Here is a 14,388-nt window from a genome sequence, read left to right on the forward strand (position 1 = left end):
GACAGTTAGGATTCTACCGTAGGGTGCCGTGGACCCCCCTGCATAAGATAAGTAGGGTTAGTTGGGGGATAAGCAAAGAACTGTTTTTGAGAAGTTATGGGCCATAAAGAGTCTAAGGAAAGGAGACTCTTTATAGATGTGATACGGAATGTGCTTACAAAAAAAGGGGTAAAGGTATCCTCTCAACAAATTGCTCGATTTTTACATTTTGTTCAAAAACTCTGCCCCTGGTTCCCTGAGGAAGGAACTGTTAATATAGATATCTAGAATAAAGTTGGGGACGAAATTAGACAATGTCCTCAAAAAATCCCGATCGAAATTCTTTCTCTATTGACCATTATAAAGGGGGTGTTAGACACCTCAAAAGAGACTTCTGGAGTCTTCAAGCCCAGCGCCCCCCAAAATGATAATAAGGTGGACTCAGGGACTGTCCCCGACTCCACCACTACGAAAGTTTCAAATTTAACATCAAACAATTGGGCTTTCACTGTTCAGACTACAAGGACTTCCCCTCCACCTGGGCCGCTGGGCTGCTTCCTCCCATGCCACTTTCAAAAGGAGTGGGGCTCAAAGCTGCCGTTAGGGAGGTGGAAAAAGAGGGAGATACAGATTTTGTTTGCTGCTTCCCTGTTGCTCTTGGGGGAGAATTTGATGAGGACCCTTCCTGGGAACCTCTTCCCTATAAGATTGTTAAGGAACTAAAAACTGCCTGTACCAAATATGGGCCACTTGCTCCCTACACACTTACATTGCTGGAGGCCCTAGTATCCCGCTGGATGACACCTTATGACTGGATTCAGGTTGCAAAAGCATGCCTGTCAGGACACCAGTGCGGCTCCCAGCAGATGAGTAGATCTCCCTACGTGCCCACCAGAATCTTAATATTTATATAGAGACCTTAGGGAGGCTCGGTCATATATATAGTCGAGACGGTCTCAACAACTATTCCCTCAAGGCAATGGCTCCTGGTGTGGGAACAGTGGTCAGAACGGACGTTCTAAGGACAGGGAAGGAGCCTCTGACTGCTCAGGGTCCAGCTCTTGGGTCAACCAGCCATCACATCCTCTTGACCTCCTCCAACACTGACTGTCCTCATAACATGGCAGCTAGTTTCCTAAGAGCAAATGATCCAAGAGGGAGAAGAAGACAGATGTGTGTGTGTGTGTGTCCATATATAATTTCTAATGATCTAGCTTCAGAACAGACATGACGCTATTCTGTAGTATCCTGTTGGGATGGGACTTCACAGGGGTGTACATACCAGAGAGGCAGGGATTTTGGGGGCCATCTTGGAATCTATCAACCACAGTTAATGACCCTTTCCTTAATCTACAAAATCAGGGTTTGGGACAGGATTGAGAATTCCTTCTCTAACATTGGACAATTACATGATACAGGGAATTTCTGGTAATTTATATTTTTGGTCACACAATGTATTCAGTATCTGTTGACTTTTAATATCTGTATTTTAATTATAACTCATGTATGAATTCATAAGTTACTATTTATGTTCTTAGAGCCATTATTAATGTAGAGTGACTATTTTCCTTTAATTAGGTAGTATTTCAAAAAGTTCCTAAACCAAACATTTCTTGTTTTTTGTATTCTATTCTTAAGAGACAGGGGCAAATCTATGTTGTTCTTAAGGATTTACGTGAACGTATAAATTTTCTGGTCTATTAATCACTGTATTTTCAGCCCAGACTCTTAGGTTTACATTCACTGTGTGATATAATATTCAATCATATCCCTGAAGTTCTGTAGCAATAGAAAACAATGGAAAACAATACAATTTATTGTATTAAATATTTTCTACTTTAGCAATTTACTAGTAATTAAAAACAAAAGTTAAAAAAAAAAAGGTCTAGGTTTCCCGACATAGTAAGTCATCAGTAATGGTTTCCTGAGTCTCAAATATAACACGCAGAAGAGAGTTTCAAAGTCAAAAGACTAGAATTTAGGAATAGAAAAATGCACAAAGGGCTGGGGCTTTGACCCTCATGATGTTCATGTAATTACTGACTCACTTATTCAACAAATACAAATTCTATGTCTGGTGTAATCCTGTCCCTAAGAAGCTTCTGGTCTGGTGGTCACAGACAAATATCTTTGATCTTAGTGAGCCAACAATATAGTCTTTAGTATCATAGAATATTTGGTTAAAAATAAGTAGATGCATTCATAACAGCCCAGGCATTTTCCTGGAAAAGAAAGGCTGGTCTTCTACGTGCTGGCCCTCAAGGCAGTGTGATTATTCTTCTAGTATGCAATCTGAGATTGGAACTCTTAGAACTTTTAGTATCTTACTAGAATATACATTTTTTTCTTCTAAAATACATAGCTTTTATGGGTGAGAGAGGTGAAAGGGATTAAGAGTACACTTCTCATTATGAGTAACATACAGAATTGCTGAATCACTATACTGTATACCTGAAACTAACAGAACACTATATACTAATTATACTAGAAATAAAAAAATATATATAGTTGTAAGCATTCTGCAAACTCTAAAATAATTTGTTGTAAGGTGCACTTTTTTCTTTACAAATACAGGCACATTTTGATGACAAACGTGAACCAGGTCCAAAGCCCAGGGTGTAACCTGTGCAGCATGGTGACCTTGAAGCCCTTCCGGGGGGAATGGAACTGTCCTTCCCGGCGTCCTCTGCCCACGCTGCTCTTCTGGTTTACTCATATGTTGGCTAGGAAAATGCGAAATTTTATTCTCTTTCATGGCCCATTCAGTAACTTCCCCAAGTAAAAATAAATCTCATTTGGCTATATTTTTGGTTCTCATTTGGCTATATTTCTTACATCTGGGAAAAAAAATTAAGATCTACAAATCTGAAATTTTTCTTAGAAAACCAGGGGAATGAGATAAGTAACAATTTCTAAGACTGTTTACTAGGGAAGACAGAAATGATCAGAGGCTTTCTAGAGCTCTAGCGTAGCATCTTATTTTAATGCCTGACTCTGTGTAATTTACAGCATTGTTTCTCTACTGAGAACAGAAAATGCGAGCGAAAAAATGTCAACACATCAGTGGTAAGGAGAGGATTGTTGCAGAGTCTGAATCTCACAAAACAAAACCTACTTTAGAATTCTGTCTGGCTTGATTTGGGCTTATTTTGCCATCTTTTGCGAGCCACCCTTGTTACTGATATCAACCACAGTCTTTTGGGGGAAAAAAAAAAAAGAACTTGAGCTTTATCAGGACTTGGTATGGGGACCTTATACAGTGCTCGGACCCAATTCCTCCGAGTGTGTGCTCTACCCTAGTGATCCCAGAAAGACATATGACCTAACTGTTTCCAATTTTGCCAGAGCACCTATTTTAAGATTCTTCTTTTCTTGTCCAAGGACGTCACTTGTCATTTACTTAATACATTAGCTTCTCAACTATGTATGAGTCAACAAACTTAGTTTGATGAGGTGGAGATGTACCCTGAGTCTCCTGGGCATCAGGCCCTGTGCCGGAGGAGGGAATGCAGGGGTAGAGAGCCACCCGGCCACGGGCAGCAGGGGGAAGGCACGCAAGTGGGTACCAGGCCCCCGTGTCACACAGCAGCAGGAGCGCCCCGCTGTGGAGGTGAGGGGTGTGAAGCTGAGGGCAGACGGAGGTGCCTGGGTGGTCAGTGACCAAGAAGCAGGGGTGCTTGCGGACAGTGAACAGTGCACCTGGCCAGACCCTGGAGGGAATGCCGGGAGGCTCGGAGCATGAACCACCTGCGAGAAGGATCACGCAGGGACTGGAGAGAAGTCACATGCAAATGGCTAACAGGCCCCAGCCAAGAACCATGGTGCGAGTCAGCGCAGCCACAGAGGCTGAGCGCAGGCCTGGCTCCCGTGCCCGCCCGCTGCCCGCCAGCCTCGCCCCTCCGCGGCCATCGCTGCCCAGCCGCGGGTGGACCTGCCCCAAAGGGGGAGCTGCCCCCATCTGTTTTTCCGGCGGCATTTCCCCCGAGTTCCTTGCTGGCTCGCCCGGTGGCGCAGGGCACCCAAGCACGAGGCGGCCCTGACCTGCCGCACCGCGCGCACGTCTCCCACCCCCCGGCTCCACACTGCGTCTTATCGCGCTGTCCCACCCGAGCCCCTGGGGCCTTGCTGTGCTGGGGGGACGCAACGTAGGAGAAAGGGAGAGGGCAGCTCAGAGGGGCCCCCAGGTCTCAACGCACCGGGGCTTACTCGGCCGGCACCCCGTCGGCCGCTCCCTGTGTTGGAAGCCGACTCTTTCTCTGGACTCGCTTCCTCCTAAACCACATGTTGGGCAAGCAGCTGGCGATTACATATTCAACAGTGAAATGCTTTCGCACCTTTATTCCAGACTGTGAAATTCTAATCTTTCCCTTAAAGGCGGTGTTTATGTAGCACAGCTCCAGAGCACAGAGGCGGGGGTGGGGGTGGGGGGAGTTCAGAGAGGATTGGTAAATGCTGGAAATGGTTTAAATATACTTCACCCTGGGAAACAAAGACCTGACTTGAGGCTGCTGGCGAGCTGGCCCAGCCCGGCCAGGGTCCCACACCTGACTCCAGGCCCTTGAAGGCTATAATTAGCACTGTGGTGCCCTCGGAAAGTCTTTATCTTGTTCTTTCTGATTGTGGAGGCTGTTCCCTTTCGCAAAAGCTGCGTTTGGACCTGGCTCTGGCTGCTGCGGGTGGCCGGCCGCCCAGAGGCCGGCTGAGGCGGTGGCTGTACTGAGGGCACGGTGTCCTTGCGCTCCAGGACACAGAGGGACTCCTTGCTATATTTAACTAAATCTCAAAATTACGGAGAATCAAATACATCTGTTTGGAAAGAAACAAAAGGGCATCGTGAGGACGGTATTTACCACCTGGAATTCCTGCAAAGGTCTCCACCAGCTGAAACCTGATTCTTTGAAAATGCTGTCTGCAGAGCGAACAATTCCGTTTTCTCCAGTTTGCCGCTCGCCTTCAGACACAGCTGACTTGCCTATGTATTTAGAAACGCCACAGTTTCTGATCCGACACAGAAGGGACTGCTCTCGGGGCCTCTCCTTTCCTCCGCCCCCTCCCACCACAGCTAAGAGGAATAACCACGATCCCCAGCGTGCTTCTCCAAATGGGCTCCAGTCTGCTCTCTTCTGCAGCAGAACCAGTGCTGGGCAAAAATGCAGAGTTCTGGGCCTTCTCACAGACCATGCGATCCAGCCCCTTGTTTGATAAAACAGAACACTGAGGTGCAAAGAGACGATCTGCCTCATTTAAGGGGCAGAACTTGGCCGGGACCTTGCTTGCTCTTGGACCTCCCCTGCTTGGGATCTATCTTTGCTGGGGACTGAGGATTGGGGGAGGAGGGGCGGTTAAAGCACTAGGAAGGGTTTTTTAAATGTAGGTGCCTGGGCCCCACCCTAGATCTAGGGAATCCGACTCCTCAGGTGTGGGGCCTGGGCACACGTGTCTTTCTCAAGTTCTACATTCGAGACACATCGCCCAATTTAAGAACTGACTTAAATTTCTCAGTCGTTGCAAAAAGTAGCGATTCAAATGTAAATTAAACATAATACACTAATTATTCATAAGTAGTAATTTCTATTGACAATTTTACTGTCAATTCTGGTCACTTAACAGTGAAAAAGTCCAGGGACAGGCTAGGCATTAGTGAGATTTATTCCTAAATACGTCTTCAATAACTTCGTTTTTGACCTGGGGCCCCCTGACTGACCAGAGGACACAGCGGAAGCTCTCTCTGCCTTTGATGTTATGGGAACAGCCCAGTGAGTTGGGGCTCTACTTATTTGCAAAGCAGACAGTTAAATGTCAGATTAAAGAAAAATAAGAAAAATGCTATATCCTAGAAATGTCAACAGTTCGGTAAGTAAACTGAAGACGTGCCAGTTAATCTGAGTTTTTGAAAAGCATTAAGTGGTGACCTTTCATATCTAGGACCTTCTGGGCTTCTCAGGACCTCTGGACAGTGAGACTACACGGGCAACGTGACAAACATCTCTGTCTCGACTGACAACAGCGTGGACCTGTGTGGCCAGAGCAGCAGTACTGAGCACACGACAAAGCACGGGCCAGCAGGAGAGAGGGGACAGGAGAGGGGCGGCCGTCACAGGCTCTCCCGCCCCACTTTTATCTCAGGTTATATGCTCAGATTGTGATTCTAACAAAAAGTAGTGGAGAGAGGAACACTTCTACTTGGTTTGCAGTTCAAGGCTCTAAGAAACCCTGACCACAGCACTCACCACTCCTGTCCCCTCGAGGGTTGGAGGAGACATCTGAGCTGCACACCCATGAATTTAAAATCCTCTTTAGTGCAAGCTGGCTAGGAATGTCCTGTTTTAAGGCGTTTGATAAATATACTGAGACAAAACTTGTAGGACTTTCTGTCCCTCCAGAGCCTTAACAGCAAAATCGGCACCAAAATCACGTATCCTTAGAAGGTGACATTAATCAGAATCACATTTATGTCTTCAGAAGAAAAAAGCTCAAAGAGACTTCAAATCTTTTAGTGTTTTTTTCTTCTTTTAAAATAATATGAGTCAGGGAGGGGTGCCTGACTGGCCCAGTTAGCACAGCATAGACTCCTGATCTCAGGGTCATGAGATCAAGCCAGACAGTGGGCACAGAGCTCGCTTAAAATAAATAAGTAAATAAATAAAATATGAGACAGAATTTTGGTTAATGTTTCGTTTTTCAAGGATGATGAGAGTAAATAAATTCTGCCTTTGAATTAGGGCTTTGTTTCGCTGTCAGGTAGGGTGTGATCCGAAGCCAGGGGAAGCCAGGAGCTGAGACGGCCTGAGAGATCATTAGGCCGTGTCTGCACCTCTGAGCTCCCCCAGAGCAAGTACCGCAACTCTGTGGGAGGCCTTCCAGGTAAACGTAGTTAGTAGCACAAGACACGTTAATATCCAACATCATTACAGACCCTTTGCTTTCCCAACAAATACATGACAATGTGGCACTCTGAGCGAGAGGAAAGCCTTACTCACATGGAGCAGGAGCTCACCTTGACGTGGAATTCAGGTGCGTCCAGGTGGCCAGGGAGTTGCCTGCCCCAATCTATGGAACCTTGCCAGAAACGTGATCGATGCAGAAACCTGATTTACCAAAACTCTTCCTGAGACGATGCTATACAAGTAAAACATGTCTTTGCTTACATACCCTTGAAATGTCTGGGTGCTGTGTTCCCTCCCACACAATTTTATGCTGACATCTAAAATCTTCACCATAGGGGCCCTTGGTGAAGCATCTGACTCTTGGTTTCAGCTCAGGTCATGATCTCACGGTTCATGAGTTCAAGCCCCTGCTGGGCTCCGCACTACCAGTGTGGAGCCTGCCTGGGATTCTCTCTCTCCTTTTCTCTCTCTGCCTGCACACCCCCTCCCCCACCCCACACATGCTCTCTCTCTTTCTCTCAAAATAAATAAACTTTAAAATAAAACATTTAAAAGCTTCACCATAAATTAAGTAGTTATGGGGGCACCTGGGTGGCTCAGTCCGTTAAGTGTCCAACTTTGGCTCAGGTCATGATCTCATGGTTTGTGGGTTCGAGCCCCACGTTGGGCTTTGTGCTGACAGCTAGCTCAGAGCCTGGAGGCTGTTTTGGATTCTGTGTCTCCCTCTCTCTCTCTGACCCTCCCCTGTTCATGCTGCCTCTCTCTCTCTCTCAGAAATAAAGAAAACATTTTTAAAAAATTTTTAAAAATTAAGTAGTTATGAAAATGTATTTTCTAGCTTACTGTAAATATTACATATTATCATAGTCTGAATATTCAAAATAAACTATTATCTCACTCTTTTACTTTTTTTAAATTTTTAAAAAATTTATTTCTGAGAGAAACAGCATGAGTAGGGGAGGGTCAGAGAGAGAGGGAGACACAGGATCCGAAACAGGCTCCAGGTTCTGAGCTGGCAGCACAGAGACTGACATGGGGCTCGAACCCACAAACCGCAAGATCATGACCTGGGCTGAAGTCAGACACTTAACCGACTGAACCATCCAGGTGCCCCTACTTCACTCTTTTAAAGATGTTCAAGAAATTCTGTGAAATACCACAGGGATGTGATATCCACCATCACCTATTTAAAAAGTAGATGGATACTCTCTTCATTAATAGCAACAATTTTGTGTTTTTCCTTTTTTTTCTCCTCCTTGAAATCATATTTTCTTGCCATTTTTCCCAAAGAATTTTATACTAATAATTTTTTTTGGCCTGACAGGATCAGTCATGGTCATACTTTAATCACATGCTCATAAACAGAAATTTAAAAGTTTAAAAAATTTTCCATGACTATAATTATATCTCATTTTCAGTGTTTAAAATTTTCTTCTGGGCCACTGCTCATTACAATTATTACTGGTGCATAAATGATAAAAATCGCATAAGTGGAATACACATATTGATAAGCAATTATTGGACATAAATTCCTGGACACATTCTGGAAATGCACCTTTGAAGGAGATGGATTTGGCTTTGGTGGGTGGGAGAGTGGGGTGCCTTTACGGAATGCAGTTTAGCCCCTGACTCCTCCATTTTGTAAGGTTCTCTCTCACCCGGGGTGGGGGGGCTCTCACCCTGGAGAGGGGCAGAGAGAGAGGGAGACACAGAATCTGAAGCTGCTCCAGGTTTTGAGCTGTCAGCACAGAGCCCGACGCAGGGCTCGAATTCCTGAACCACGAGATCATGACCTGAGCCGAAGTTGGACGCCTAACCTACTGAGCCCCCAGGCACCCCTCAGCCTCTCTTTTAATGGGAGCTGACAAGGACTCTGAAGTAGAGGGGGGCTCCCGCCCTCAGCCTTGGTCTCACCCTGACCTCACGTGAGGTTCACTGAGGACTTCACAGAGAGATCCCACTGCGCCTCGCATCGCCTCTGGGTTTCCACACCTGATTCGTGCCCCCAAACTTCATGTAAAATACACTTCATGTGAAAATACATTTTACTCCAAAAATTTCACTTGATATTTACATCTTTTTTTCCTAAAAAAACACCCAACACATATGACTGTAAATAGAACAAGGAAGGAGGAAGAAGAATGAGAGAAGGATGCAGTCAGATGAGTCTGAAAATGGCCTTAGGGAATCTAATTGTTCAAACCACCAGCATGAGGGAGGGTTTATTCCTTATTTACTTACATGTGTTATTCCTTATTTACTTAGTGTTTTAAATGCAGAAAAGCATGCAGGTAAACAAATGGAAAATAATCCCCCCTCCCAAAGAATTCCTGTTGACCTTAAAAAGGTCATACATGTGCATGGTCAGGAAATTCAAATGGTATGTGAAAAGAGAACTCTTAACCCTTCCTCAAAGGTAACTGCTATTCAGGGTTTCCTGGGAGCCGTTCCCCAAAACCACATCTCTGCATTTGTCCATTTCTCATCTTCAAAAGTGAACTCAAAGTTGTTCTATTTCGCTTTCTCCACTTAAGAAAACAGCAAATACGCACCCATGCACGCACATGCGTGCACACCCACACCCCCTCCAGCACAAAGAGATCTTTTTAAAAAGCAGGTTCACAGGACTTTTTCACGTGGGGCCATCAGCGCACTGCAATTATTTTCACCTGTCTCCTACAGCTGTCTCAGGGCTCCTGCTGACGGAGATGCTATGACGGCTGTCGTTTGGTCCACCCTGCGGTTCTAACTGCTAACCTAGCAAGTCATTCTGGTTGGAGGGTGATCTAAATTTGATTCAACTGCATTCTAGAAAGGCTCAGCCAACTCACATTTCTGTCGAGTACATAAAAGTGCCCCCTTCCCCATACCAGCCGAGAACAGATCATCAACCAACGTCTGCCAACGGAATGTGTAAAACGTGGTATTTCACTGCTGGGGTACCTCAGGTTTCTCTTACTGTGAGTGAGGCTGAGTTCCCCCTCCTATGCTATGCTTGGATTGCTGGGTTGTCTTTTTAAATGGATTTATCAACATTCTTTTTAAATTAAAGATATGAACCATCTCTTCATATGTTGCAAGTATTTCCCCCATTTGTCTAGTTTATCTGTTGAGTTTTGTCTCTCATTTCTTCATCATCTAGAAGTTTTAAACTGTCATACTTTTTATATCTCTTAAGCATCTAAATTTTGCAGGAGGGTAGTGGCAAGAGGTATGTAAGGAATGAGGTAAAATAAACTGTAATAATTTCCCCAAACAACTGTTTGTCATCAGACCATGTAACAACGATCCTTCTTTTTTCCCCACTACCACAGAATGTTAATTTCACCATAAACTAAAGTCCCAGTTTTATCTGGGTCCATTTACAGACTCTGTATTCCGCTGATCTATTTCCTCCCTAATTCAAAATGGATTTAATTACTGTAACTATTGTGTTATTCAGAATACATTTTAGGCTCTGGCAGGGCTAGAGGCCTCATTTTTTGTCTGTTTCTCAGAAATCTCCTTGCTATCCTTAAATGTTTATTTCTATATATTTGAATTGGCATCAAACTTTCACGAGATTGAATCTTTTGGTCCCAGCAGAGTTTTAGAAATATTCTTCATATAGATTATCCACATTGCTTATATCAATTACTACCTAAAGGTTTTATATTTTGGCTTCTTCAGTAAATGAGAATTTTTCTTCAATAATATTTTCAAATGGCTATTATTTCTTGGGAAAGGAAACAGATCATTTTAGATAAGGCTTGTAACCTTACCAAGTTTTCCCATTTGTTTCCAATAATCTATCTTGTACTTTTTAGATAGATAACCTTATAATCTTCCAGTAATGATACACTTGCCTCTTCTGGTCACTGGGCCTTCTTCCTTCTTCCTCTTTGTAGAACCGCACTGGTCAGCACCCCAGAACAAAGCCAAGTATCAGAGGTGGTAGTGGGCTTCCTGGCGCTGCTGTGAGTGCTTCTGGCATCTCACCGCTGAGCATGATGCCCGGTGTTCAGGGCACAAGCACCCTGGCTAGGTGACCTTGCCCCCCACCTAGGAAACCGCAGAATCCAGTCTCCTCCCAGCTGCATCCAGCTGGCGGATGCACGCTTCTCCCTCTTCTCTGCCCTCCCATCACAAGTCTTACTCTGGGGACAGTCCGCCTAATCGGAGGCACGTTCTGCTCCAGGGTGGGGACTCCCACCTCATGCGCTATTGTGGAGCCCTTGCTTCTATCAGAGCGTCAGCTTGGGTGGGTCCTCCTTTCAATTTTTTTCTTCCCAGCTCCCCAGGCATTAAAAAAAAAAAAAAAAAAAAACAATTCCTGGATAAGGTGGCTCGGAAGCCGAACGGACTGTGAGGGTCAGAAGCCGGGTCCTGGACCTAGAGTCTGTCGTCTCAGATACGCTGCCTTATTCATTTCCTCACTGGTTTAACTGGTACGTATGGTTGGAGAGAGCCGGCCTGGGCACGTGGGAATCTGTCTTCCTCCTTGCACTCCGCTACGACAGGAAAGTCAAAACGAAGTCCTGCAGCATCATCTCGAAGAGAATATGGAAATCGCCGGGAAGAAGTCGCTGCTTCCAGGGCCTTTTTTGATGCTTTTGCCCACCCTTTCTCGTTCCCCCTCACTCTCTGCAAGATATTATGCAAGATTCTGTTTACTCCCTTCTCCTTGTTTAAGGCTTCTGCAGAAGGCAGATGTACAAATGGCAGGGGCTGCCCCGGGGCGAGCCTTGGAAATCCCGGTCTCGTTCTTTCGCTGCACGCTAGCTCTATTCTTTAACCTCACTTGCATAGTTTTGCTTTGCCTCGTTTAGTGCTCTGAACCTATTTGTTGTTCATATTATTGGGAGTTTGGTTTTGTTATGCCGTCCTCCACTGCAGTCTTCTGTATTTACTGAAGCTAGCAATGTCAAGGGCTGAAGGAAACGCTGAAAGCGCGCCCTCTAAATTACGGCCCCCCGCACCTGCTAAGGAAATGCTTTGATTTTCAGGACAGTTGCCTTTACCTGCTGCTTGAGGGCCTCCAGAGATTCAAATTCCAATCGGGCCAGTTTCATCTGGATGTGCCGCGGTTTGTCAGGTATGGCGAACGCCAGCATAAACTTTAAAGCCAGGAGTGCGTGCTGAAAATGAGAAAGAGCACGTGTTGATACGGGACATGAGACCACCGTGCAATGAAACAAGGCAGTAACTAAGCAATCTGTGAGTCTCCTCAGGGATCCTGGGTAATTTCGGATTACTGGCCTGCGACGTATCAGAGATCAATCAGGCCCAGGAGTTATATTTAAGCTCCCCCCCCCATTGTGGCCCACACATTAACCAGTGTCTTCCTTTGCTTTCTTCTTCTAAAATCCGTCATTCCCTTAAATTGACACCATATGGTACTTTCAGTGCTTTACAGGAAAATGAAACTTATCCTGAAAAGTCTTTCATAAACATTTTTCTACCTGTGTCTAAATTCCGCATGCATCTTAGCATACGACACCGGCCGACTCACTCGAGTCTTGGCCCAGAGCCGGGCTAAATGTACAGACATCTTAAACACCAGGGGCCTCGAATCCTCTTCATCCCCAAAGGTGCCTGGTGCAGTTTCCTTCATGAAATGATAATCAATAAATATTGATGAACTGATTGACTGTAACGTAGTGCCTTATGCTGCTGACTCCTTATACTGTGGCCAGGTGTACAGAAATGTAGAGTGTGTCCATTATAACACGGGAAGCTCAGAGCCCTTCCACAGCGATATCACAGGAAGGTTCTCCGTATGATCATACAAGGTTGGCAATTGCGCCATAAGCCACCAGGACTGCTTCCCTTGGTACGCCTGCTCTTCTGACGCACAGTCTCGACCCCACTGATGCTTCTCCAATTCTAGAATCATCTTGTGACCCAGCATCAACACGCACAGAAGTCTCGGCGATCAAAAGAAAAGAGGTGCCTCTTTGATGACAGCATGAATTACTAAATATTAAAAGCTGTGAAAAGATTTTTAAAGGTAAGAAATAATTAAAAGGCATTTCAGAAATCAGTGAAGGAAACGGAGCAGCATCTAAGAAATGTTGCATTGAATTATTGACAGAAAAAGAAGACAGCTGAAACATTAAATGAATTCCTTACTGGGATATTTTCAAAAGGAGGATGAAAGATGAGTACCGTGTGGCTGGCTCCTGGGAGCAGCACGAAATAATGAAGGAAATCAGCGTCATGCCAGGACAAGCAGTAATTCAATCTGAAGACCTGAAAACGGGCAGAGCCCCGGCGCAGGCCAGGCACTCCGGGTATAAATGAGAGGTGTGGGGCGGGCCAGGGCCAGGCCGCCTTCGCAGTGGGGCCACAGTGACCAAGGAAGACGTTGGAAGGTACTGCCTAAGTATCTACTGAGGACGGGTAGGTAACACAGCATGGGCCAGATGACGTCATCTGTTGTAATTCCGAACTAATTAATTTAACAGGAACCTGGATAAAATCTACAAAGAATCAATAAATAATTCAAAAAGGCATACTGTGTCATTATTTCATTCCATTGGAGCACTGACATATAATTTTTTATAGAAGCCTTAACCTCTTCATAAAAAAAAAAAAAAAAGACTTAACCTCTTGAGTAGAAATTCTAGACAAGAAATAAACAAATGAGCAGACGGAAAGGAGCCTTCCACGGTTTCCAGAAATGGTGTGTCCTCAAACTGCCAGAGCCAGTCATTGGGCTCCTTCGCTTCTCCTAGCAAATCTGTACCCGTTTTCTCCTCTGTGGAGTCTTGGAGGGAGTGGGTGAGAAAAAAGACCTCGCCAAGGTCCTCCCTGGGATCCAGGGTGCCTGTAGGATGTGTCAGCCCTCCCCTGGGAGCCAGGACCCGTTACCAGGCAACCGAGCGAGGCTGCCACAGACCTCGGCGCCCACAGCTGCCTTATGAGTGTTCATAACCCTCACGAATTAAAATCATTGCCATTTATTAGACAATGTTAGTTCAAGTAGGAAGTCGTTTTAACATGGTTAAAACATTTACGTAGCAATAAGCTTTGATGAGTAGCTCTGTAGTTTATTTTCCTAAAATTATTTTATGATACGTGTTTTTAAAGGCTCATATGCAGAGACATCAGTTCCTGTCGAACGGTATTTGCAAAACAGGCTCCTAATAGACCTGCTCATTTTCAGCTTTTCACGCGAACCCGAGCACCTCCGGGGTTTATGCTCCTTGAAGGGCCGCCCGCAGGCCACCCAGCCGAGCACCCTGGGCCGCTGCGGGCACCGTGAGAGCCAGAGGGAAGGGGCTGTCCTCTCCTCTCACACTCGTCAGTGTCCCGGTCACGGGTCGGAGGACCCCACGGGGAAAGGGCCGGCGTCCCGGCGCACAGTCTAGAGGAGAAGGCGAGTCATTCTGGGCCGCCCTGGTGTCACGTGTAGGTGGGGCTGCCCGGCACCCACGGGCCGGGGGCACACACACTGGCAGTCCCCCCGGCTAGGGGCGGGTGGGAGAGGGCCTCCTGCAGGAAGTGTGTGCGGGAGGAGGGGCTGGCGGGGAAAGGGGGC

At 45.8% G+C, this 14,388-nt stretch overlaps 1 protein-coding gene across 1 annotated transcript in view; it reads right to left on the minus strand.

Annotated features, from left to right (window-relative positions):
* ANO10 (anoctamin 10) overlaps positions 1 to 14,388 on the minus strand; it is a 223,570-nt gene that overhangs the window by 32,959 nt on the left and 176,223 nt on the right. The window contains exon 12 of the mRNA XM_077754298.1: positions 11,867 to 11,983. Coding sequence (XP_077610424.1) covers positions 11,867 to 11,983 — 117 coding nt within the window. The remainder of the gene's footprint in view (positions 1 to 11,866; positions 11,984 to 14,388) is intronic.

This window comes from Crocuta crocuta, unplaced genomic scaffold (assembly GCF_008692635.1).
Source record: "Crocuta crocuta isolate KB4526 unplaced genomic scaffold, BGI_CrCroc_1.0 scaffold70, whole genome shotgun sequence".
Taxonomy (NCBI): Eukaryota; Metazoa; Chordata; class Mammalia; order Carnivora; family Hyaenidae; genus Crocuta; species Crocuta crocuta.